General features: G+C 36.9%; 1 protein-coding gene across 10 annotated transcripts in view; it reads left to right on the top strand.

The window, feature by feature from the left end:
- EML1 (EMAP like 1) overlaps nucleotides 1-27,115 on the top strand; it is a 122,809-nt gene that overhangs the window by 69,302 nt on the left and 26,392 nt on the right. For 3 of the 10 annotated variants that reach the window (XM_048306424.1, XM_048306418.1, XM_048306422.1), the window contains exons 2-8: nucleotides 1,095-1,277; nucleotides 6,453-6,585; nucleotides 12,190-12,240; nucleotides 15,557-15,691; nucleotides 22,078-22,106; nucleotides 23,544-23,570; nucleotides 26,695-26,824. In XM_048306424.1, the coding sequence (XP_048162381.1) occupies nucleotides 1,095-1,277; nucleotides 6,453-6,585; nucleotides 12,190-12,240; nucleotides 15,557-15,691; nucleotides 22,078-22,106; nucleotides 23,544-23,570; nucleotides 26,695-26,824 (688 nt within the window). The remainder of the gene's footprint in view (nucleotides 1-1,094; nucleotides 1,278-6,452; nucleotides 6,586-12,189; nucleotides 12,241-15,556; nucleotides 15,692-22,077; nucleotides 22,107-23,543; nucleotides 23,571-26,694; nucleotides 26,825-27,115) is intronic. The other 7 variants (XM_048306421.1, XM_048306428.1, XM_048306423.1 and 4 more) reach the window with 5 other exon arrangements.

Raw genomic sequence — 27,115 nt, 5'->3', positions numbered from 1 at the left:
TTTAACAGAAGAAATACAGGCCGCAGACTTGCATTGGGAATGAGGGAGTAGTCAACTATGATTGTAGATAGTAGCATAAATATCTATTTTTGCTACAGTATGACTTATTAAGTAATGAATTGAAAGCTATGATCCTTGACTAACATTACTTAAGATCATCCAATAAGTTAGTACCCCACTTTTTTTTAGGTTTCAGAGCCTAGTTCAATAAAACTTTGCAATTTTCTTTAAAAACTGTGCATTATTTCCCTAATTGTTACTGACTTAGATGTCTTTGGTGTTGCTTTCTTCTCATTTCTCCTAACTTTGTATTGTAATAAGTTACAGTGTTTCTATGTGATAGAACAAAAGTGCTCATTTAGGAAAAATATTCTTATTATTAGTTTTGAGTGGAAAGAATGTGTAGTCCTCATCATGGATTTGCAGACTTGAAGCTTCTATGGGTTATTTCCAAATAATGGGCGTATTGTATGCAAAGTAATGACCCTTTTAATAATTTGCAGTCTTAGAGTATAATTACTGAGTAATTCTGAATTTATTTGCGGTTTTATTTCAGTCAGAGGGAATGTTCTCAAAGCTGCTGGTATAAACTAGGAGTTAGCAGATGGGGTCAGTATCTGTTCTTCAGTCTGTGTACAGTAGCTTGAAAAAGTGTAAGCCTATCTGTTACTTATATATGTATAATGTATCTCTATCACCCATATGAGAAAGAAAAATCTAGACGGGTGTGTAGCATATGAGGAAATGTAACTCTCTACCTGAATGCCCAGCAGTGTCAGAATGCTGTGTTGAGCAGAACAGTGAAGGGTGATGATTGATCACTGCAGTTCTGACATGCAGATAATTCGTAGTGGAACCCAATTAACAACTGGCTCTGAAGCCAACCTCATCATCACATCTTACTTAAGTATTCATCTTTCATTTATTTATTTTTATTTCCATCTCTTCCTTTTAGTCACTTAAAAACTTTCTTCCTCAAGAAGTCATCAGGTCTGAGAAAAGCCTTGTTTTTACCTGCAGTCAATTGCATAAGGTACTTCATGATGGCTATCCATTATTGATAATGCTTATTTTTTTTCTGATGTTTTGTTTAGATGACAGTGCCTCTGCTGCAAGCAGTATGGAGGTAACAGATCGCATTGCCTCTCTGGAGCAGCGTGTCCAGATGCAGGAGGATGACATCCAGCTGCTCAAATCTGCCCTTGCTGATGTGGTCCGACGCTTGAATATTACGGAGGAGCAGCAAGCCATGCAGAACAAGAAAGGACCTACCAAAGGTTTGCATTTCAGATAGATGTAAAATAGATAGTGCACTTCAATGAGTGTTTCATATGTATTAAAATAAGGTATTCATTAGCTCTTGAAATATTCAAAATTAACAAATCAATTTGAAATTCAACCTGTTAAAAAGAGCACATAAAAATCCAGATGGTTAAATCTGTCAGCCTTCTACAGTTTACATGAACCAGCAAAGCATTTGCATTTTCTTAGTGCTTAATCCACAATCTACATTTAACCATTGCTACCACTTCCTTACTTCTGATCAAGATTAGTTTATAAACTCTTTAGGGAAGGCATTGTCTTCTGTGGGAGAAACTCCTAATAGGTTGGGGTTTTTTTATCCAAAAAAATGAATTAAACTTAAGTAAAATGTAGTTAAAATTTAATTATACATGTCTTAAGTGTCTATAGATGATACAGACATAAGGCAGATCTCTAAGCTAGCAGAGTTAACATAACTAAGGAAATGGTACAACACCAGCTGCTCAGCTACGAAAGAAAGGTAGAGCTGTGGTGGTTGCCTGACCGTGTTCCAGAGCAGCAGATCCAGAGCCAGTGAGGTGCCAGGTGTGACAGATGTCACTTCTTGGCAGAATTCTGTGCTGTGCCCACGTGCCACAGCGTGCTCTCTCGTGGCTCCTGCTCTGCAGGAACAGGTTTGTCTGTGCACAACTCAGAAAAGCTGGACCTGAACATCCAGCGCTTCACAGTAGTAAAAGTTTGAGAACCCGACTAGTGTGATTTACTGTAGTGTGTGAGGCTGCAAAGGCCTGGGAGGCTGCCTATGTGCAGCTTAGAGAAACATGCAAGGTATTTTAGAGTGGTTTTAGGAGTAAGAGTGGTGGCAACCTAGATGTTGAAAGAAAGTATGGCTGACTTTACAGGCTGTTGTCTAACTTAACAAGTTGTTTCTCTAATCTCAGTTATATATTTGTGACCTTGCAATAAATATTTAGTTCTAGTCATTGATTTAACACAGTAGGTAGGAACTACTTAATTTGCTGAACTGAGATGTCATGTTTGTTACAAAGTTTTGTGTCAAGAGATGAGGAAAGCTGAAAGGGACGGAATTACAGAGCCAAATTATGAGTTGGTTGTGTCTCATGCTTGCTGTCAGACAGAATATGCACTAAATATCTGCAATCTTGTCTTCATGTTCCCTTCCCTTTCTGTTGTAATCTCCTTATTTTGTCTTTGTTTTATTGAAAAAAAAAATTAAAATATCAGATAAATTAAATGTTACTAAAGATAGCCTTCACTGTGATAAAATGTTCCATCAAATCTGGTTGTACAAGGGATTAAGAGCATTCATGTTGCCTGTGAAATAGATACTATCTGATGCAAGGAGGAAATAAAGTCTAGTAATTATTACTGAGTTGTAACCAAATCTGTTCTTGCCTGCTGGCTTTACTTAGCAAAATACAAACCAGATTTTCATGGATTCTGTGAGCAGAGTTGAACTCTAAATCAGGAGGAGTTTTCTTGGTCATGGCAGATCATTAGAGCCATAGTTCAATGTACATTGAAGAAAAGCTGCTGTAAGCCTATCCACCTGTCTTCTATGGCTGTTTTTGGGGGGATTCATTTGTTTGTGGGATTTTTGTGTGCATGTGGTTTGGAGGTTTTTTTTAATGTAGATATGGCATACCTGGTTCTTTACATGTATGTGAAATTGCAGTGTAAGAAGTTTTACTGTAATAATGCAAATAGGAGGCTACAAATATCAACTGCTCTTCCATTGCAAATTACTAGAATGAGTCCTGGTATTTGCCAAAAAAACCCACCTAATTTCTGGAGAAGATCAGCACTGTGACAGTTTATGTAAAGAACTTTCAGTTTGCTGTACATCAGCTGTAACATTTAGTGTATGCTCAACCTTATTAAACATGAATTATAAACACGAAAGAGAATCTGAAGTATTCTGATCACTTGTTTTTTCCACCTGTTTGTCAAATATGATACATTTCACATGATGGCCTATAACTCCTATAGTAGGCACAACTACTTTATAACGAATTGTATACAATTACTTAGCATAAGAATAATTTCAGTATTTTAGTTTGGAATGGCATTATGGAGGCTCCTGATGGAGACTCTTGGGAGACGGGCTTTTTTAGACATGGGAGGAGCTGGAGTGGCAGCTTCTCATGCTTTACCCCTTGGGCTGCATGGACCGAGTCTGTTTATTTTCCCTATATTGTTTAATCACTAATTCCACATTTGAAATTTTAAAAAGTGGAATTTGATCCCACAGAATGTCACAGAAATTGTGTCCATGCAAACTGGAGCTTGAAGCATATTGTATGCTGCTGTTACCATTTGATCTATAGATGAAGTAGATCAGGATTAAGTGTGTGTTGGGGGAGGTCTGTGCCTTTGGAAAAACAGGATCCCCACTGTACTGTATAAAGTCTGGAACAAGAGTCTTCATGGGACAAACAACTTAATTTTTCTGAGTACTTCAGATTTAAAATTAATTTAAAGATTTCAAGTTCCAGACTTTCAAATCTAGAATGGAAAAATCTTGAGCTTGTTTCCAGTCTTTCTGTTCTTGTTCTAAACTTGAGCTAAACAGTTTAAAAGCAGCATACATCATGGAAAAGGAGCAGCTTATCTCGTCCATTTGTGGAGCTCCTTCCCTAATGGTGTTTTGAGTTTTTGTTTGGGCTTTTTTTTCCCCTTTCCTTATTTAATTCTACTACTTGGTGGAGTTTCAGTATGGCTTCCTGCCTTTGTTTTACTTGTGTTTGTTGTTCTTTCCTTTTGCAATTACTGGTTTGTTTGTAAACTTAACAGCCCTATTAATCCATAGATCAGAGTATGATTAAAAAAGCTGCTGCTGAGGCTGATAAACTTGTCAGTCCTGCTACCACAGGTAAGACCTTGAAGCACCAGAACTTCCAAAATAAACATTACTGACAAAGCAGTAATAGCACTGTGTTACTGACTTCTAACAGCAATGACATGTTTGGGATTGTGTGGCTGTGATGTCAGTTACCACTGGTGTGAACTAGCTGTTGTAAATAAAACTAAATAGCTCCAGTATAAACAGTGGATTAATTGAATTATGCAGTTTTTCTGTGTGCTGTGTAAGAGTTTCATGGTGTTGCTTTCTACACTAGCTGACCATTTAAATCTCTATTTCCAGAAATGTGGGTTGTGGGTTTGTGCTGGATTTGAAGCAAAACTTCTGTTAAAGGTTGCAGGGTTTATTCCTGGCTGCTGCTAGTTTCAATTTCATAAGGTTAGGAGAGTAAACAGACTCCAGCTAGTTCACTCCAGCTACTTTTTAATGGATGTTCTTTTTAAATAACTATAAATAAGGAAAATATTTTAGTAATTAATTTTTTTAACTTTAATTGCTGTTCTAATTTGTCTTCTCAAAGCTCAATAAAGTTTTGTGAGCTACAGAAAGCTTGCCAGGAGACAAGTCCACAACTTCTCAACTGTAGCTACCTGTGATTCTGCAGTATGCTACAGAATCAGTTTTATACATATGGATTAATTACAGCAGTGCAGCAATTAGGAAACAAGCAGCAGTGCTTCCAGCACAGAACAGTAAAAAGAATTTAATATACAAAAAATGAATAAAGTAGAAGTAAATAGAGTGATGATATCTGAAATTATTTTTAAAAAAAGAAATAGATGCATGGGAAGCCAAGTAAACTTCAAATGTTTTGTATAAGCTCTAAAGACAGCATTAGTCAGTTAAAATATGTCATGGAAGGCAGGGCTGGAAGGCACCTTCAGTGAGCACTGAGAAAATTTTCTTCTTTTGTCTCCTTTGTTGACTTTCTTTCCTCTCATCCTTCACTCTTCTAAGCCAAATAAGCCTCATTCCTTCAGTATTTCCCTTATAGGTTGTTTTCTAAATTTCCCTCCTCTGAACAAATAAATGACGAACGAATAACAAGTAAGTTGTGTATTCAAACAAAGTTTCAAGACAAAGTTTGTCTTGCAAGTTGCATTCTCTAGTAGACGGTATTTACTGGCAGTCTTCTGAAGACACAGTCTTTCACATCTTTTTGTTCAATATATGAAAATTTAGGGTGAACAAGTCAGTAAATGCTGGTTGTCCGTGCTACAATAAGATGTTGTTACAATACGACCAATACAATTGGTACTGTTTCAGTTTAGCCTTTTAGATCTTTTATCCTTGGCAGTCTTTTTTGAGGAACATTTCATAGGTATTCTCCCTGCCATCCTCTCCAAGTTTAATGAAATGTTATGTTCGTAAGGTGACTTGTGACTGCTGCCTTCTCTCAGGTGGTGTTTCTCTGAACCCAGAGGTATTTGGCATCTTTACAATGGCTTGTAATACAAAGTCCTGTCAAATTTCAAGTGATTCAAGCTTTCTTCCCTGCTGTAGAGAGAGCACTAGTCATGTTTATGTCTGTTTCAAGGCTATGATACACAGTAGTTTTCATGTTGGTACTCATTGCTTGCAGTTTTAAACACCGTTTTTGCAACTAACTTCTAACTACTCAAATGGGACTTTTTTGTTATTCTAATCTTAATTGTGGCTATGACACTTAGATCCCTTTTTGAACCAATGTTTGATCAGAAGAATGTAGGTAGATAATGTCAGCTTATTACCTCCACTCTTCTGCTGATTTCAGTTGCTTTTTCTGAATCAAAGGTACAATTCCTTTCTGTCAAACATAAACCCACATTGTTTGAAAATAAAGCTTTTGGGGGGAGTAATAATAATTTCCTTGTGGAAAACCTCCAAGAAGACTGAGGGGTGAAGAGCAGAGTTTCTGGGATGACAGCCTGCCTTCGTTTCTAGCACTTCTCTGGATGCTGTCCAGGTGGGCAAGAGACTGATGCTCTTTTGAGAGAGCAGGATTGTTTTTGAGGACAACAACTACTTTTATGCTTATCACTAAGCTCCTTGATCTAGGACAGAGTTTTACGCATGAGGGAGGTTATAGAGTTGTGTGCTCAAGCCATATGCTGTGATTAACTTGATAGGGTGGTGATGATGATGATTATTAATAATAATAATAATTCCTCAATGTTAAAACCCTCATCTGTGCTGAATTTGGCAATAGTGACACAAAAATGGCACACTACATGGATAATTTAAAATATTCTAGTGTTGTTTGCTGAGGAAAAAACCAGGGAAAAGTAAACGGAGACAATGATTTCATCTTATGCTTGTTTTATAGCAAGACCACTGGTACAAACCCTGCCTTTAAGGACGACAGTTAACAATGGAACTGTGTTACCAAAGAAACCAAGTGGCTCTTTACCTTCTCCATCAGGAACCAGAAAGGAGACTGTATCACCAGCAGCAAAAAGGTAGGCGTCTATGAGAAACCTTATAACCATGGAATTGAAAACATGGTATAGCGCCTCTTTTAACCTTCTAGATATGTAGTTTTTCTTACTTGCAAAGCAGCAGTCTAAATATTTAGCTTGGAAAGAAAGGGAGATGGATTGTGTTCTAGGAGGCTTTAAATTTATTCATTCTAATTACAATTAAGGTTATTCCCATGAGTACTGAAAGAATGCACAATGCTTGGTCTTACTGGTTTGTGTTCTTTTCTTGCTTTTGAGAGTTTAGCATAGAGAGAATAAAGCACTTCTACTTTGCTGTTGCCCAACATGATGTGAAAAGTGGTGCAAGAATTCTTTGAGTAGCTAGTAGAAAATAACATAGTCTCAGAGAAACAGTGTTGTCATTGCAAATCAGTATGTTATCTTTGGTGGTTTTCTCTCACTAACAAAATTATCATATAAACTGCATGCACAGTGTTAGCAGCATCTCAGGGAGGAGGAAAATTCTATGCCTAGCACATATTTATGCAAATGAAAGCATCCATCTTTAGATATCTTACCATTAGCATGTATTTAAGCCCTTTTAAAATTACTGCTCTGTCCCAATCTGCTTTGTGTGTAGCTGTTTTTAAATAGGCTAAATGTTTTATACATCTGGGTTATAAGGAACCGAATGGATTGGGTGAAGCAAGTTCAAGTTATACACGGCAGTTACTGTGGTGCTAATCTGCTGTGTGATTTGTCTGTAAAAGATGTTAGTGTGGGGTTTTGAGTTGGGGTTTTTTTGTACATTTCTTTTGTGTGTCTTCTCATCTTTTTGTAGTGATGATGCTGTCAGGTCTGAGGGAGGGAAAGTTGTAGAGATGAGAGCATTAACTTGCTAAGATCTGAGGTCTCTCTCGTAAAGAGATTTTTTCTTCAAAGGTGAGATGGTGGCTAAGGGTATGCCAGTTTTTACTACTGTGTTGAAGGGGACTGATTTTCAAGAAACTCCAGGTTCTGTTATTGCAGAGAGAAGTTATGCTGTGCACAATTAAAATTGGAAAATACCATATTTGTTTATGTCACAAAAATGAACTGTGAGCTCTTACGAACTGGAGCTCACTGCAGCCATAGGCTTTGGCAGGCTGGTCTGAATCAGCCCTTAAGATAAGAGAAGGAAACCAAATACTGTCTAAACTGTTCCGTTATTAAATTGTATCACCAGAAGTTTGAAAATGGGTGAAAGAACTTTCCTTTTAGAAAAGGAAATGTATTAGTGTTTGAAAAAGAGTACTATTTAGTACATGCTGAATTTTAAAACATATTTGTTCTTCACAAATTATTTTTTCTTAATAATTCTCAGAATTTCATTCTTTCTAATTAAGTTTCAACTAGTAGTTATAAAACATCTGAGAGCACAGCCATTGGCAGACTTCACCTGTGTACAGAGGGTGTGATTCCTGAGTCTCTATGCTCTGTCTCTAAGGTTCAGCATAGGACTTTCTGTCTCAGAGTCGGGTGGGTGAAGTGCAGGTCAGGACTGTACTCATGCTTTCTCTATTCTTGGAGGCCTTTATGTAATTCAGGTGTTCCATCTGGTATTGCCTGCAGCCTGTAGGCATTATCCTAGCTTAGGATCCCTGTAGGTAAGTGGCACTCTGTATCCCTTCCACCTGACCATCGTGCAGCCTGGATACCCAGAATGCCAGTGGGAAAGTCCTTAGCATCATTAGGGAGTATTTTTAGACTGTCTTGATTCCTGTAAGAGAAATTCTTCCACAGGGCAAGTATTTAATGTCCTTTTATTATGCTGTGTCCCTTCTCATTGCTGAAGAAGGTAGGCTGAAGGTGCTTTAAATATGCACCATGAAAATGTATATTCAGTTTTGGAAAAGAAAAAATATACATGGAGAGTTTTGCCGAAATAGGTGAACACTTAAGAGTGCTTAGGAGAGCAGGGTTGCTCCATGTCCTGAAAAAGGCAGTTGTAAATTCAGGTGCTGTAGAATTATTGTTCTCTTCAAATGCTCTAAAATTCTGTATTGGTATCTTTAACATGCAAATTTTCATTCTCTACTCTTACCTTTATTAAACTATATTAAAGCATATTTTATGCCTTGCCTATAAATATACTTCAAGGTGAATAAAGTGGAATGGTAAGAACCTCACCAATTAATTACTGTACAAAACATTTTTTGGTAAATTATTCTGTAATCATTTAATAGTGAACCTTGAAATAACTGGTTGAATTTCAGGGTTTTATAGTAAATGGTGTTTCATATATTTGGTATTCAAACATGATACAGTGAGTGCTCCAAATATATTTCTTGTATACAGTCAAGTAGAATAATTCATTAGGCATCCTTAAGGTGAATTCAATCACACTTTGTATTTATACTGGGCCCTTTTACCTTCAAGAACTGCATGTGTTTATGCATGAAACAGTAATGGAAATACCTCAGCAAGATCAAATAGCTTCCTTTTCAAAGGATAGGACTTGTTTATTTGTGTTAGAAGCTTCTTTCAGTGTTGCACAGTTTACAGATGGTGGGAAATTTTGAGCTATTTTTTCGATCTGATTTTTGCTAAGAAGTGCTCTTCTCTTATGAACTGGTTCCAGAACTGTAGCTAATTCGTAGTGTAGCTATTCTTTAGTCCAAAATATGGTCATGTGACACAGCAGCTGCAAACAGTATTAAGTGTTTATAGATGTTTTAAAACTTAATTTCTGCTTGAATGCTTTCAATAGTTTTTCTATACAACACGTGCACAATTGAAAAGATAGAATTTGAAAAATGAAAGTAAAGTTAAAAACAACAGTAGAAAGAGAAAAAATAGTTTTTGCTGGGTCATCTTCTAAGCTTTTGATCTGCTGTTGAGACTGACATATCTCATAGGATTGCAATAGTAAAAAATAGCATCTTCCATTTTTTTATTACCTATGACCATATATTCAAGAGAAAGTGCAGGTGAATGGAGTCCTTCCCAAATGTTTTCTGAATTGCCTTATGAAAAGAGGGCTTACAATCAAATAATTTGATTCCTCTCTTCTCCTATACTTAGAAGAAGTATAGGTTAGGTTAGGACTGTATGATGTCCAGTTGAAATGACATCAATCTATCCCTTGAAACAGTTTGTTGTGCATTATTTATGTAAATATATTCAAACAGTCTGTGTGGGGACTATGTGTGCATCCATACATTCTCCTGCTTAGACATAGATGTATTTACTGGTATGTCTGCAGACACAATCTCATTTCATACAATAGCTGTGTTAAATGGGTTGGTTAACTCCTATGAACCCACAGGTTGGTATACAGCTTATCTGCCTTGCTGGATTGCCAAGGAGATGTGGTTCAGAGTTCACTACATTTTCTGATTTCCCATTTAATATTTGAAATGGAAATTACTTATTCTGGCAGGAATATAAAATTGGAGGTAATAAAAAAGGCTTGAGGCTGAAAGGGTGGAACTAACAGGCTTTTATTTGAGTTCCATATATTCTCTCAGTGACCTTATGCAAATCATTTAACCTCTATGCATATTGCTTTTCCATATGTAAAACGTGTATCTCTGGATATCAGTAGGTTCTTATAGGGCCTAATGTGATAATTAGATCCAGATCTTGCAAAGCGTTGGGTAACCTCAACTGACTCTGACTTCAATTAGAATTGAGGGCACCAAACCCCGTTTCAGCATTCAGATCTCATATAGTCAATACCCAATTATCCAAGTTAAGGAAGGACTGAAATAACTTGAATAGAGCAAAACCACAATCCAAAACATGGATCAATTGGATTATAAAAGTATCTGGTGGTAATACAGTGCAAGATAGAAAGCCTGGTGATGCTGGTGGTACCAAGAGCTGTGGTCAAGCACCAAGTGGAGCTGCTGCACTCAGGCTTTGGGGGCCATGTGAACACAGCTGGGAGTCTCTGGGTGCCAGCCAGCTAACAGAGAGCTGGAGTGTTTCTGAGATGGGCTGAACAATCACCTGACACAGACAGACAATCAAGAATTACCTGGCTTTGTAAAGTGTTCCCATGTCGTCTTCACAAGAAACCTTTGATCAGAGGATTTGATTTTAATTTTAATATATTTACTAATTCTATGATATAGAAGTGTATAAGTTATTTTGAGTACCAGCTTTTTGAATGCTGCTGTAGTTTTATTCTGAACTTTGTGCTTAGAATAATTATTTGAAATTTTCATTCTGAATAAGATAACTTTAGTGTATCATGAGCAGAACTTTCCCTTCCCCCTTCACTCTTTCTTTGGCATGTAATGTGGCTTGAAGTTTGCTGCTTAACACTAAATTTGTCTTTGGAATCTGGCCAGTGCGTAGTAATGATGTTTTGTGTCCCCTATTAAAATCTAAGGTTTTGTGACTCATCTAGGATAGCTTTGTTTCCAAGAGTTGAGGGGGAAAAAAAGAAAAAAAAAAAAGTAAGGGAGGAGAATGCGGACAGTACCTTTCCCAGTAGGGATGCTGCTGCAGGCTGCAGGCTAGCACATACTTTGCCTTTCAAAAGGAGACAATCAGTCATTCTTTCTCCCCCAGCAGATTGAAAAGTATTACAATGGTGCAAAACTCTGACAATGGAGATCAAAAGGAAGAAGCAGGAACAAAGAAAACATAAAGAGCTTTGTTTGCAGGGAGAATAAAATACTTTAATATGATAAATTCCTGTTCTTCTAAACTCTAAACACATGGCCCCTAGGAAATTGTTCAGTCGCCTGGAATTAATGTTGTGCGTTCTGTTGGGGGGCAGCGATGGTTTGTAACTGGCGCACACACAAACTCTGCATCAAATCTTCAATTAAGTGCTCTGTGTAACACTCAACTCTCAAAGAAAATGGTTTAAAATATTTAGAATATAAGTTAAAAAAGAAATCCCTCTCCATTGAACTTCGGGTGGCAAAACTATTACACCACTTCACAATATCTCTAACAATTAAAGTTATTAGTGCATTTTGCTCAAAGGCATAATGAAATTAAAGTCATATGTTATTCCTGAATTCATTCTAATTGATTTAAATAAGGGTCAAAATGAGTGCTAGACAAAATACTAATGCCATCAGTTACTGTCTTAAGAGCGTTGTGTGCTAGTTTTTAATTTCTTTTATTAAAAAGCTTTTATATTTTTCCAAATAATTTTAGTAATAAAATATATATCTTTTTAATTTTGGCCAGATTTGTTCACCACAATTCAGTAATGCAACTACCTGAAACATTCATGCTATGCAGTGGTATATGTATGTATATATGAGGATTTATTTTCTTGTCTTTGTTGTTGCTTTTTTAATAGTCTTTGTCTTTTAGCTGGATCATCTGTTGTGTTCCTTCAGATAGCCTCTTTGATTTATTTTTTAGTTGCTTTACAAATGGTCAGTCTATTGGGGCACTGCTGAGATTTTGTCATTCAAAGATACATTGGTGTTCTTAAATGTATGGTTTGAAATGATCAAACATCTAACTGAGTCAATAAACACTTTGTTGTTTACTCCTGCACGTGACTTCATATCTTGAAAGCATGCAATTTTGTCTTTTAATGTAAGTCTTGTAAATGTCTTGTTTCCACATTTTATTGTTGCATTCACTTTTTATTCTGCTTTGTTTACGCACCTCTCAATCTGGATTAAGCAGGTCTGTGAATCTTCTCAATGCATGCAAACTGAAAAAGCCTGCTCTAAGGTGAGGGATCCTTAATAGCTTTGTAGTGTTGAAGTTCAGTTGTTTTTCCTTTCCATTTCAATTCAACACATAGAAAGTGGCTGTTTTAGTAAAAGCGTTAACATGATAGAACTGTAATTATTATTGCCATTTTTAACATTTTCAGAAGTACATGTCTAAAACTTTCTCATCATTGATAAATGCATCACACAATTTAGATAATAATAATTTCAGTGATGGTATCTGCATTATTTCATACTAACATCATTTTTATTATAGGAGTGTTAGACCACATTGCTGTCTTAAACAAGTTAAAAATTGTGTTACTAAATGTTATCTTCCTAAATAATTGCAAATGCTCTCCTTTCATATCACTAATGAGGAAGTCATATTCTGGGATCCAGTTATACTCTTACAAACCTGTAAGTTAAATGAGTATTTTCTGTTGTTTTAAATTCCTCCTCAGGTGACAGTGTATCTACTGTAGCCATGGATATAATCACTGGTGTTTAACAGTCTAGCTAACAAAATGTGTATAGTGCCAAAATTGAGTTAATATAATGGAGTTACAACCCGTGTTTCCAACCACCAACTAATACTTCTCACTGGGCTTTTGTTGTTGTTGGAAGTTTAAAATAAAATTTGTCACAAGATAGCATTACTAATTAGTTTAAGCAGTGATGGATATAAATCAAAAGGGTTTAAAAGAATTTTATACCAATGGTAAAAGTAGTTTTAATACTGATATAAGACTTCATTATTCAGAAAGAAGATAGAATTAAACTTCTAAATTTTAGTTCCACTCTTTCATTTCTTATCCTCTAGTTCATCTTTTGAACATTGACATCTATAAAAATGAAACCCCAAGCAACATTAGTTTCAAACTGTTTCTGTAACTTAAATTTTTTTCTGAGATTGGTATAATTTGATAATGTCCTTAATTTAATTTCAGTGTAGGCTGATGTTGACGCCTCTTATCCTTAAAGAAGAAAATATGCGTCAACATCAGCCTACACTGAAATTTTCTTAACCAGGAAAGGATGCCAAAATAAAGATTTGATCCTGACAAATCACACAGGATGTTTCTGTAATTAATGTATATAATAGTGGAAGGCACATGCTAAAAGCTATTTTATGTGGAATAAACATTTTCAGTATCAAAGTTTTATTTTCTAACTGGAGTAGTATTAAATTGGATGATGTTATGGAATGCAAGGAGGGTAGTTAAATATTAACAGTACAGTCTTTAATTTACTAGAGAAGGTTTTTTTCATGCATTTGACATTGAGATGACTTGGATAATGTTAGTCTAGTGTAGGAAGTACACTTCTGAAATTAAGACAGAATTAAATTCTTGTTGCTGCCTTTTCTCTTCCCCTATGAATGTATTTTGTTCTGTTGCTGTGTGTAATTTTGCATTCTGCTTGCTCTCTTACATTGCTTTCTCCACAGAAACACTACCTTTTAAGATTCAGCTTAATCATTTGAAACTTGTTTTTATTACAAGAATGCAGCACTGAACATCTGTCCTGCCATTGCATGTTCCAGAAGGTTTTTTTTGTCAAGCTGCCTGAGATACACCTTAACATGCATCACCTCTGCAGATCCGCCCCTGGCTGGGCTCTGCCTTCTTTTCAGAAGGGCAATTGCTTTGCAGAAAGACTCTGGTTCGGGTGTTCCCATCGTTTCTGTAACTGAGTCTCAGTTGAGGTGTTCAAACATTCCCCTCCTTGCTGGTAAAAAGACATGGGGGAGCAGGAATAAGTTTGGGGTTTTTTTAAAGCAGGAAGTGTATCAATGGTGGTGTACAGTTGCTAAGCTGAGCATTTTTTGACCAGATGGAAAAGTCTGTCTTGTTTCTTCTGGTTATGGAGAGCCAGCTTGTACCACACATAAAGTGGGACAGAGCCAGAGGAGCTGACTGAGATAACACGGTAGGGATAGCTGTTAGGGACTGATGGGGAGGTTTGGAGTAGTCCTCAAGAATGCATCGGATGAGTATTTTGGTAAGCAGAGCATCTCTGGGAGCGTATGGAGGCCAAGGCAGAGGTGGCTGGGGATGATAAAAGGTGTGACTAGGATGAGACTGTCCTTAAAGGAGCAAGTACTGAAGTTTTCACAGTGGGATGGAGCTTGTGGTTGGGATTTGGGTAGAGATGTGAGCTTGAAAGCAATCATTGATGTCCATGGTTTCTGGGGTGAGAGAGCTGCTGAAGGTGGTTATTTAGTATGGGGATTTTATGGGTAAAGGGGATATTTTCATTCTGCTTTCTGCAGGGCAGAAAACAGTACAGGACTGAAGTGGGGGGAAATGAGATCTGGACACTGAGTCCTGTCATTCAGCTGCTGCCATGGGGAGATCCCTGCCTCAGTCTGGGTACTGCTGCCTGAGCCTCTCTGCTGCAAAGGGCTTGCCAGCAACGTGTAAAGCATTTTTGGCCCCAACAGCTTTGGGGCCTCACCCTTAGCTGCTCCCTCTCTTGCTAGGAAGCACTGCTTTAGGGAGAAGTGCTTTGGTCAATAATTTGTCTCCTGTAAGATGTAAGTTCTGACTGAGCTTCTCTTAATTTACTAAGTAACACTGCTTGTGTTTTGGCTCACATTTTTCTATCAGAGAGAGCTGGATGTCTAAGGAGTGCCATAAAGCCACATGAGAGCTCCCTTGATAACTATCTTGGCAGGAAGGATGGCTGAAGAGTGAGAGAGTAGGGTGAGCTTTAAGCCTTTGAGAAACCTCCTGTTAGGACATGTGGGGAATCTAATCTATTCATACATGTAACTAGGAAGCATACATTTTTGACAACAATCAAAAAAAATGCAGGCTAGCTCACCATTAATTGCAGTTTGGAGTATATTAATACTAGCTTTGAATCACAGAGTAATTGATATTGAATGAAGACCCAAAGTTAGCTTGCTTGTGTTCAAATTTTGACCTACTTTTGGCATTCTCTTTAGTCTGGCTGGAAGTGTCAGGTAATATGCTTTCTCTTTAAATCTTTCACTTCTTTGTAAGAGAATCCAAAAGTTCAGAAGTATGGAGTGGTAGTCAGAGATTTGAAATGTGACCCAGAAAAAAGATTGCAACTACTCTATGTAATTGGTTTAGCCCTTCTTCTATTTTATGGTTAAGGAAAAAGCAGTATGTTTGTTTCTGTTGCACCAGGTACTCAGCAAAACTCTTACATAGGCTCTTTAATAAATCAAGTTAAGAATTAAAAAAAAAATGTAGTTGATTTTTAAGGGTCAGTGTTCTACTTGATACATTTCTCAAACATATTTATTGTAGAATATATACTTTTACAAGTGCCACTGTGAAACTTGCTCCTTGTTTTATTAGCACCATTAAGAGAACCAGTTCAGCTGAGCGTGTGTCCCCAGGAGGTCGGAGGGAAAGCTATGGAGATTCCAAAGGGAGTCGCAACCGCACTGGTTCCACCAGCAGTTCATCTAGTGGTAAAAAGAACAGTGAAAGGTAATGTTATCTAAGTATCTATCTCCTGTCTCTGCCTCCTGCTCTAATAATGAAATTGGTTTCTTTAGTGAACTTAGTTTTTCTTGTTTAACAAATATTGGAAGCTTTCTTTTTTTACAAAGCTCCAATTCTTGGACCAAAGTATATATTAAAATATTTGAAATAAAACAGGTTTTCATATTTAGATTAAATTTATTTGCCTTATTTCCAAGCTATAAACAGTGTGAGAACCTAGAGTTTCCCAGGAGAGTTCATAATTATTAAACATGCCTTTTCTAGTATCTTAGTGGTTTCCCTTAGTCTTCATATTCCTGACAAATACTTCTTTGAGTTTCTGGTTGTGGTGCATTGACCCCAGCTGGCATCTAAGTTACTGCACAGCCATTCACTTCCTCTCCTCCAGTGGGATGAGAGGAAGAAAATAGGAAGAGCAAAAATGAAAAAACTCATAAATCAAGATAAAGGTAGTTTAAGAAGTGAAGAAAAGAGGAAGAAAAACCAAAACAAATGCTGAGAAGCATTCACTCACCACATCCCACATGTAGACTGATATCCAGCCAGTCTCTGAACCATGAATGCCTCGGTCTGAGGGCCAAATTAAAGATAAATGAGGGGAGAAATTTACATGCAAGTGCTGTTCAATGAAGCAGAGTGAGGTGATGCCTATCTCTGTGTATCTCTGATCATGCTTCTCTGTATTGCTGACAGCACAGAGAAAAGAGAGTATCTTGTCCAAGAGTTTCAGACTTAGGATGGCCTTGAACAAATAACTACTTCATTGAGGTTCATCAGTATTGTCAGTATAGGTCAAGCAGTTCTTTCCTGTATTTCCTACTCAGATTTTAGTTTTGACCATTTCACTTGACCCGTTCTATTGCAGTTTCCTATGCAAGAAATGGTGTTGATGGTACTGTTTTACTGTCTCACAGATGATGTGACCATAAAAACACATGGTTAATGAAGATCACATAATAACCTAATTTACCTGCTCTGTCTGGGAATCAATGCCATTATACAAGTCATTGTCAGTGGTGTGGCACAAAATGTTCCTTCCTTTTTATCCCTTCAGCATATTTGCTTGAATAAGGAGTGACTGAGCTGGTTGTGTACTATTTCACAGCCCAAATATGGGTGATTACATTATTAATAGCTCGTTTTCTGGCTTATGTTTTCAGCTATGAAGCAAGACAGCAAGTGTGCAAACTACAGAACTTACTCAAATTTATGGGTTGGGATAAAAGGGCAGATTACTAAGGGTGGCACTTTGTGGCTGTTTGCTACAAGCTGCCTGAACAGGACGAAGTGCATGGGGTCTTTTACAGGCAGCTTGAAGCAGCCTCAAAGTCACAGGCCCTGGTTCTTGTTGGGGACTTTAACTACCGTGACATCTGCTGGAGGAGCAACACAGTGAAGCACAAAGAGTCCAGGAGGTTCCTGGAAAGCATTGATGACAACTTCCTGTCACAGGTAGTGGAAGATCCCACAAGGAATGGTGTGCTGCTTATGCAAACAAATAGGGAAGGCCTTGTTGGAGATGTGAAGGTTGGAGGCAGCTTTGGCTGTCGTGACCATGTGGTGGAGTTCCATACCAGGAAGGGATGAAGCAGGGTAGCAAGTAAGATTGTAACCATGGACTTCAAAAGAGTTAACTTTACCCTGTTCAGGGATCTTCTTGGAAGAATCGCATGGGAACAGGCCCTGGAGGGAAGAGGGATCCAAGAGGGTTGGTTGATATTCAAGGATCACTTCCTCCAGGCTCAAGAACAGTGCAGCCGGATGAGCAAGAAATCAGGAAAAGTGGGCAAGATACCTGCATGCATGGATAAAGGACAAGGACGTGGGTGTTCTGGTGGACAACAAGCTGTCCATGGGCCCTTGTGGCCCGTGTGTGTGCCCTTGTGGAAGGCCAGTGGAATCCTGGGGTGCATTAGGAAGAGTACTGCCCGCAGTTTGAGGGAGGTGATCCTATACAGAATCATAGAATTGTCAAGGTTGGAAGAGACCTTTTAGATCATCAAGTCCAACCATCCAATTCTGCCCCTCTACTCAGCCCTGGTGAGGCCACATCTGGAGTGCTGTGTCCAGTTCTGAGTTCCTCAGTACAAGAGGGACATGGAGCTCCTGGAGTGAGTCCAGTGGAGGGCTACAAAGTTGATCAAGGAACTGGAGCATGTCTCTTATGAGGAAAAGTTGGGGGAAATGGGCCTGTTCAGCCTCAAGAAGAGACAACTGAAAGGGGATTCATCAGTGTCTATAAGTATCTGAAGGGAGGGTGTCAAGAAGATGGAGCCAGGCTCTTCTTGGTGGTGCCAAGCAAAATGACAAGAGGCAATGAGCAGAAACACATGCACAGGAATATGAGGAAAAATTTCTTTACCGTGTGGGTGACCGAACACTGGAACAGATTGTCCAGAGAGATTGTGAAGTCTCCCTCAGTGGAGATATCTGAGAATTGTCTCTGGACACAATTCTGTGCCGTGTGCTCTGGTATAACCTTGCTTAAGCAGGGAGGTTGGACCAGATGAATGACTGTGGTCCCTTCCAATCTGACCTGTTCTGTGACTCTGTGAAAGACTTAGCAAATTAAAGGAATAATGAAAAAAATTAAATACTATCAGAGAAAATGTTATAAAATTGTAACCAAGGAAGATGTAATATTTACACAAATTAAAATCTTGTTTGCATTCTGCATCTGTGCATGTGAATGAAGTTTTGATAAGCCAACAGAATTCCACAGGACTGGACCTTCTGGTACTTATGGAAATTTGACTTTATCCTAGAATCTGAATTTTCTTCCCTTAAAATTTTTTGTGAGATAATTATAGCAACAAATAACTAATAGATGTGGGTTTCATTTTGTTTCTAAGATTTTTATACTTCAAGATTTCTAAAAGACAAATGTAACTGAAAAAAATTTACTGTAGCAATACATAATACCCATAAATAAATACTACTTTTGTGAGGAAAAGCAATCTATTATTAGTTTATTTAGGAGCCAAGTGTCTTTTTGCATGTGCAGATTTGAACAAAGTCTTTTCTCAGACCCTTATAGCAAAGAGAATGTATACCTGCACACATCTGAATCAGCAAACCAAGCATCAACAATCTTAGGGACAAGTGAGCCTGAAAGGTTTGAAAGGCAAAACCAAGCAAAACCCATAATGATCAGTGAAGGGACAGCTAAAAAAACCAGCTCACTCTTAATTTAAGCTGCAAATTCTGTGAAGTGTTGCAACGGTGCATAACTTCATGCAGCTGCTTTGCCTTGGTGAAGTCATTAGCATGGAGCTGCTGTTTTCTGTATTGATCTCTTGAAGTGCTTGGATTTTTTTTTAAAGGCTTTGCTTTTTATTTTGCATCTATGTATAACTTCTACTCTGTCACACATATCACATTATATCAACGGCCATTATGTGGTGACCTCATTGATTGAAATAACCTTATCTTCTATAAACAAAACAACATCTTATGGATAGTTTTTGTTAAAAAACAAACTTTCTATACTTAGATGGGTAGACATGTTTCTGGAATATGAACAGGAATTACTTCACCTACCAATGGTGAATCTCACTGCTTTTCCACTTTGCTGTAGTAATTTACTGTAGTTTTTGAAAAAGTTTAAACAAGCATGATCCTACAGTGCCCTTGCTCTGTGTATCTTCTGTTTATCTTCTAAAAAACAAATTCATTAGATCAAGTGCCCAAAAGATGAATTCAGTGTGTGGAAGATCTACATGTCAAAATCTAAATACAATACAGTGCTTTGCAAAGTCCATTTTATGGATATATCACTGATCCTGCTACCTGCTAAAGGTGACAGTTATCTGAAATTAGTTATATGTTAAAGCTACTAAACAGATAAGGTGAGACTATTAGTTAGATTATTCACTTAAATTAAGGAAAGCTATGACTTCTACTAGCTATATAGATGTACTGTACATTTGAAAAGTGATTCCAAAATAGCTGAGAAATAAAAATGTTCAACAAAATAATTGTTATCTGCAAAATGTTTTGGTTTTGTTCTAAGGTTGACCACAGTACTTGAGATGCTTTTTTAATTTTTACATACTATTTTAACAAAAACTCAGTGGTTATGTCATTTTGCAACTGTTAGGCCACAAAGGGTTGAGCAACAGCTCTGATCAGAAATCATTCACTTATAACTTGGGGAGGAGGTCCAGCACACAAGAGATGCAATGCTTAAGTAAAGTGCAAGTATTCCAAGGAACTAATTGAGAGCATGTGTTAGATTGCCTTAACTGGAGCTAGTGATGTTGCTACCACTGTGAAAAACAGTCATTGTATGGTTAGAGACTTCCCCTCATTTCTGTCCCATGCAGCCTGTTCATCACCCCAGCTTTCACCTCCTTGAAGAGAGAGTGTTCTTATCCTATGGAAGAGGCTGGCTAAAGACTTGCCACATGCTTCCTTTTGAAACTGGGCCACCATGCAAAATACAAAGCAAGAGTTACGGGAAGAAAAATTATGATTCTGTACACTGGGACTAAGACTGTCCCCTGAAAGCTGACTGTATGAGTGAAAGAGTGAGGAAGAGTGTGTTAACCTAACCATCTATTCCCAGTCTGTTTGTATCCTTGACCACTTTGCATCCCTTCCAGCCTGAGATACTCTATGACGCTTTGTTTTTCAAAGCATACAGAGTTGTAGGCTGTTATGCAAAGCCAGAATGCTATAGAAAGCTCTTTCAAGAAGCTTTAAGCATAAGGAGATGACCATAATCTCCCATGCTACTATGAAGTGTCCCAACTCCCGTAGCTATCAGCCAGGAGTAAGCCTTCCTGAGGGTTAGTTAAGTAGGATGTGACTCAAATTCAGGAAAAAGGGTAGCCAGAGCTCTGAGCTGTTTGTGGTTAGGGTTTGTATAATTAGAAAGCACAGATGATTTGCTTTATTACTGTCATGAATCAGCCTTAAATATTAGCTTGATTAGCTTGAATAAGTCTGCATGGTCTGTTCAGAGCTAGGGACTGTTTTGTCTCTAATATGGCAGCATTTCTGACTAGTGCTCCATCCCATAAAGTTTTTTTGTTTTCTAAAAATATCTTCATTCATAAGAGAAAATGTTAATCTTGGTGTTAACAATGGCAACACATCATGCTATTTATATAGATGACATTGGCTGTGTATGCCAGCTTGAAGCATGTATTTTGATGCATGATTAACACAAAGGCTGATATTATAAAAAGTTGCTAAATCGGGAGTAGAATCAGAATTAATTTGGTTTGGTTTGGATTTATCAGTAAGTAAAGTCTTATTCTCAATATAAGTGTCAAACCAAAGAAAAGGTAAAAATATAATAGAATTATTTGTTACAACTTTCATTGTAGTGAGAGACAATCTTTTATGCTTAGAAAAAAACCTTTGTGCAAAAATCCAACACTCTTTTGTTTCTTTTTTTGATTTCTCCTCATCTGCCCACTGCAGTCTAGGAGAGGGTCTTGAGATGGCATCAAGCTCTAGGAATACTTCATGCTTCAGCATTTCTCCATCAGAATGATAAGGGAGTTCAGCCCTTTTGGGGTGAACCACCCTAAGAAACATACAGCAGTTATCTGATACTTCAAAAGTTTTACTGGGTTAAAAAGAGGGAACTGGGAGGAAAAATAACTGCATAGTATAACTTAGTGTCCCTTCCATTCTTCATCAGAAACATGACCCTTGAGCTTGATTTACAGGGGCAAAGGACAAAGAAAACAAATGACTAGCATTTCTTAACAAAGATTCCTTCCTTTTGGCCAGGGTACTATCCAGAGGGCTTCTCCACGTGCTTTATGTATTTTCCCCTCAAGTTTTCCCAGATATTTTCTCAAGACAAAAAGAAAAACCCATTTCCAGTTGTCTTCCAGGCAGCAGTGCAGTGACAAAGAGAAGACATTTTAGTCACGGTTTTGTGCTTTCTGTGTTTTACCAAGTGCTGTCATTCACCAAGAAACAACTGGGCAGTTCCGTGTTTTACGTGAACTCTTTGGAAAAAACAGGATTCAAACTTTAGTTTGCTCCTTAAATCCAGACCAGAAACAAAAAAAAAAATACAGCTGCTTGTGGCCAGTTCCTGTGTTATCCTGTAACTGGACTAATTTTGCAGAAGAAGAGAATTTGGTAGTTAGTGGAGGAAAATCTATAGTTTTGAGAATGTAATGAGAATTGAATGTAAAAGTGCCATCAAGGATGTTTACTGGTTTTAAGTGTGTTTGCCTGGGGATTTACTTTGTAAATAATTTAATCAAAAAAGTATTTTTATTCATACCTACAGTCAAAAAAAATTATAGTATTATGTTTTCAGTTTTATATTATATTGATACATATACATGTGCAGACTGTATGTGTATGCTTTTAAAATAGTAATTTCTTCATTATTTTCACAGCAAACCCAAGGAACCAATGTTCAGTGCAGGTAGGAACTCTCAAATTTTTAAAGCAGATTATAACTGTGATAACATATTTGGGTTCTCCCACCAGCCCCCTTTCTTCTATGGCTGCTAGAAACTGGTATTGGGAATCTAAACATGATACTTATGGGCTGCTGCTGACATATTTTTAAAAAGTTGATCAGTTCACTCTAGATTTTATTGATCCAATAGATTTATTTTACAGTTGGGATTCTTTGTAAGAAGACAAGGACAAAAAGGGCCATGTCTTCTTACTTCACATGTCTTCTCTTTCAAAGCATTATTAAGGTTTTTGTAATTAAAGCAATGCCAAGTTACAGCTATGATGCTGTCATGTTAATGTAATCATCAAATGGTGCCCTCTACAACTGTTGAAGATTTCCACATCTGTCCCAAAGCCTTGTAATGTAATTAATCAAATTACAAATGAAAAGGTGGTTTGTTACTAAATTTGTGGTAATCTAGCTTTAATTTGAAAAGCACTTTAATATTTTCCAACTTAGGTATTATCCCCGCTGAAAGATTTTGAAAGTGAGACAGTAGGTGTAAGTGAAAGTAATGTTTGTCCTTGCCATTAGACAGTTAAAAATTTTGAAGAGTCTCAATAAAAATATGAAGCTGAGTAGTGTATATAACAGTTATTTTTGTTCTGAAAAGTCAAGGACAATTAAAATAAAGATTTATTTTAACAAATTAGGAAGGGGAAAAACCCCTGTTGATTTATCAGATGTATTGTATTATTTTTATGCATAGTTCTGTGACAGTAATCATACATTAAGCTGAAAAAGTTGGAGTTCTTTTGTTTACTGCATGGATTGATCAACATCCAACAAAGCTCTTAAGCCATATTTCAAGGTTTAGTGTAACTGATTTTGAAGTCAATAACACATTAAACTAAATAAACACTTAAGTCTCTTGTGACAGTATAATCATGGTTCATGTCCCTTCCCTGAAAACTGATGGTTTAGAAAAAGAAAACTTCCAATTTGCACAGAATATGCTTTCCTTGCCTAATTTTTCTCCTTCCCTTATACTGTGTACTCAGAGGTATATGTAAATTTTTTTCTTCTGCCACTTTTCCCATAGATAAATGTCAGTAATTAAATAGGTGTGACACTACACTGGTGTCCTTCTTACCTAGAAAAAATTCCTACTGAAATGAATGTTTTTTTCTAAGGTTATACTTGTTATTTTACTTAAGTATATGGTTGCATAATGGAGCTTAAGCCAGTGTTTTAATGGTAGAACTAAACAGAGCCCCCTAACTGAGGAAAGCAGTTTAGAAGGTAATTACCCAGAGTATGGTTCAGTGTTTTGTCAAGCCCCAGGTTAGCCTGCAGCAGAATAAGACTGAGCAGCCTGTAGAGCAGGTATTTAGAGAGTTTATTGTATTCAAACACATCTTTATCTAGCCCTTCTGTCTCTGTCTCTGTAATCACAAGGGAAGCGCCGTGTGACACACTGCAAAGGTAGGCTTCACGTCCAAAACCTCATAGCTCTCGAAGCAAAATGGCTCTGGTGGGATAAAAGCTCAATGTATATACAGCTGTTTTCTAACTTGTGTGCATTTTGCAATGTTAAAACTTTTCTAGTTCTTTTGAGTGAAACAAAAGTGTTATATACCATTTATTATATGATCTACTGAATTATAACCCTCAGGTGCACTTTAATCATAATAACGGGTTATAATTTACATTCCTGTGGACTTATTCCTAAGAATTTGAATTAGAAAAAAAATGTTGAGAGAGCTATATGGCAACACATGGATGTTCACTGTGTTTGAAATGGCATTCTGCACTTTTGCTGAAATTCGTATAGAATTTGCCCCTTTGTTGGCTGTTTTGCTGTTAGCCTAATATGATCATAGAAGCCTTTGTTTTTCCCTTGCTTTTTCTTACTGAGTAGATTGTAGATTTTTCTGAATGTTAAATAAACAGACCTAGGCCTTCAACTAATTTCTCATTGCTTTTTGCTCAGTGTCATAAAGCAGAGTTACTTTTGGTAAACATACCATATTGGTGTCTAAAGCTTTAGTTAAGTTGTAGTGTTAATATGCACATTTTTGATGCATGTTTATATCTGTGATCTAATCACAGATTTATCTGCTTTTTAGAGGTATCTATATCCTAACAGTTTTTCTACTAATCAGCATCTTTCAGCTTTGCAATAAATGTGAATTCCACAAAGCAAATTGTTTGTTCTCAAGGCAAAGTCTTTTAGAGAGTCTCTACCTCTGTGTATTCTTTGTACAAATTTATACCTGCAGTCAGTGGTGGTCTCCTTTGAAGATCCCACTGGCATTGATGCGTCTTCTTATTTCAGTTCATTAACCGTTAATTTATGCAACACCAATATCAAATTTACAAAACTGCAGATGTAAAAGATACATTTGTCTAAAAGTTTCACTGTTGGTCTGTCTTTTTAGCTTGATGATTGTCTGTCTTTACATCTATATCTTTACATTTAGAACTCTGCTGTCTTATAAACTTACTTAAGAAAAGTATGAAGAAAAGGATGGAGATTGGTTGTGTAGATAATTTATTTGGATTAGGAATTAGTAGAGATGGAATTAATATTACCAAAAGTTAGAAATAAATACACAATATGACTTCTATGCCTGACCTAATCAGCCTAAGTTCCTCTTTATAGTTAGGAGAGAGACACACACATTCTGAAGGCATAATTCATATACTTGTTGTAATATACATGGTATGGTTTACTGTACAGGTTAGTATGTATGTGCTGTTTCCTAGTCTTGTGTGACTAGGTCAAATGCTCCAATTCTACATGACTAAATGCAAGTTTTATGAGTCCTGTAAGCCTCAGGTGAGAAAAGCAGCTCAGTGAATTTAACTTTGGTTCATTCACAGCCTTTGACAAGTACAGCCAGTAGTTGTCATTGCTGAAAATCTGTTGATTTCCAGTGCGCCAGCATCAGCAGTATTGGCACGTGTTTGAAGCTCATTAAATAGATGCTGCATGCGCATACAAATAGTGCTGTAATGCTTTGCTATTTAATGCTCTGCCCTCTATTTTATTTTCCAATACAGATCTATTGGAGTAAATTTTTAAAAACAATTCCAATATTCTGTCATTTTAATGGTCATCTTGAAGTTCCAACCTTCTGTCACCATTATTTCATCATTATCCCTTCTTTTTAGCATTAAGCTTTCTGTTGTTTTCATTTTATGTATGCATTCTGTAAATGAAGCTAGAGAGACATAGCTGTAACTTTACTGTGACAGATCAGATAGATCTCCTTCCCATATGACTTCGTAAAAAGGCAAAATACACATCTAGTTAGGTAATACAGCATAGCTATGATAATTGTTTGTTCAATCAATAATTTTTATTAATTTAGTCAAGATTTGTAGCATATGCATATTTCCAATTTAAAAAAAACCTTAGCTTTCAAATTAAAAAGAACAGTAGTATATTTGTAATGATACTTAACAATTCATAGCATAATTTTAACACTCCTAAATTGTATAATTTTTTTTTTCATTTACATGATTTTTGTTACTTTTGCCCTTCCATTTCCTCTGTGCCCACGATTATTCTGTCTAGTAACTCTACAGATGTCACTGACTCCAAAACTGCTTGATTCGCATGCGAACAAGGCTGAACCCCTTGATCTGCCGATGGAGCAGCAAGAGCCAGCACGTTCTGAATCTGGACAAACTTCATCAGAAGTTCACAGGACACCCACTTTGGCCTTGCCACTTCCCAAAAGTCCTAGTCAGACCTTCATGGCATTTCCCAGATCTCCTAGTTTTATAAGCCCCATGAAGTCCCCAAGTCAGTACTTCCAGATCTGTTATTAATCTCTGCTTCTCTCCCCCAAAAATATTTCTTACCAGTTCAACACATTACTTTTAGTGTTTTCTTCTAGAAATGTTTACTTCTGTCAGCCAATTGAGTTTTTGTAGCTTCTTTCCTGTATGTCATTTTCCTTTCTTTTAATGTCCTGTCAATGTTGTCATTCCTTTTTCAATGTTTAGTAATTCTTAAAGCACATATCTTTTCTGCATGTACATCAGCATGATTCCTCTTACTAATTGTTTGTGTTCCTTATTTCTAATGTATCTCTAACACTGTATCAAGTGTAAAGCATATCTTTACACTGGGATGCAAAGAATGCGACTGAGTGTTGGAAAATAATTTAGATGCTGATGCTCAACTGTAAACATTGATTAAAAAATAAAATTAATTTTAAGTGGCATTTCTGCGTTAATTGTAATCTTTGATGTATTCCCCTCCATTTTTAATATTTAAAAAATGTAATATTGTAGCATTTACCAAAAAAAGTTTCAGTTTCAGACCTGTTTTGTAGTTCTTCATGACATTGTTTAGTTCTAATTCTGCTACTCAGAATATTTAGAGGAAGAAGGGACTTTGTATGTTTTTTAAAAATTCTGCTTAGTGATTATGATTTAGGAAAAAAAAGAACCTGCTAAATTTCTAAGTTTGATTTTGCATGTCATTCTGTAATTGTAATACACCAAACTGTTATGTGGGAAGGGATGGAGGAGCACTGGAATTCTCCCCTGATGGCTTTTTTGTGTAACAGTAAACATTTCTGACCTTTTGTAGAGGAAGGATACGTAAAAATGTTTCTTCGTGGACGTCCTGTTACCATGTACATGCCCAAAGAGCAAGTGGAATCTTACAATTTGGAAGCAAAAGTAGAACTACCAGCCAAGAGGCTTAAACTGGAATGGGTGTATCCTTTCTGTGCTGGAGGACTACTAGAAATCAATCATTCCTTAATGATTTGGGTTAAATAACTTTTTGAGCTAAAGTATAGCAGGATTAAGGGTTTATTTAATTGGTGAAGTGACATTCCGTTGAAAATAGGTGTTAATTTCTTGAGGCTGCTGTTCTTCACCTTGTAAAGTACAGGGTGGCAGCTTAAGAGAGATTTAGCTCAAATGTTGCCTGGAGGTTAAGTATGAAGCATGCTAATTAGCCAAAGATTAAACTAGGCATATCATAAGAATGTAGTGAGCTGGGA

Source organism: Corvus hawaiiensis, chromosome 6, assembly GCF_020740725.1.
Source record: "Corvus hawaiiensis isolate bCorHaw1 chromosome 6, bCorHaw1.pri.cur, whole genome shotgun sequence".
Classification (NCBI taxonomy): domain Eukaryota; kingdom Metazoa; phylum Chordata; class Aves; order Passeriformes; family Corvidae; genus Corvus; species Corvus hawaiiensis.
Note: the sequence above shows the minus strand (reverse complement) of the source record. Positions and strands in the feature narration are given on the sequence as shown.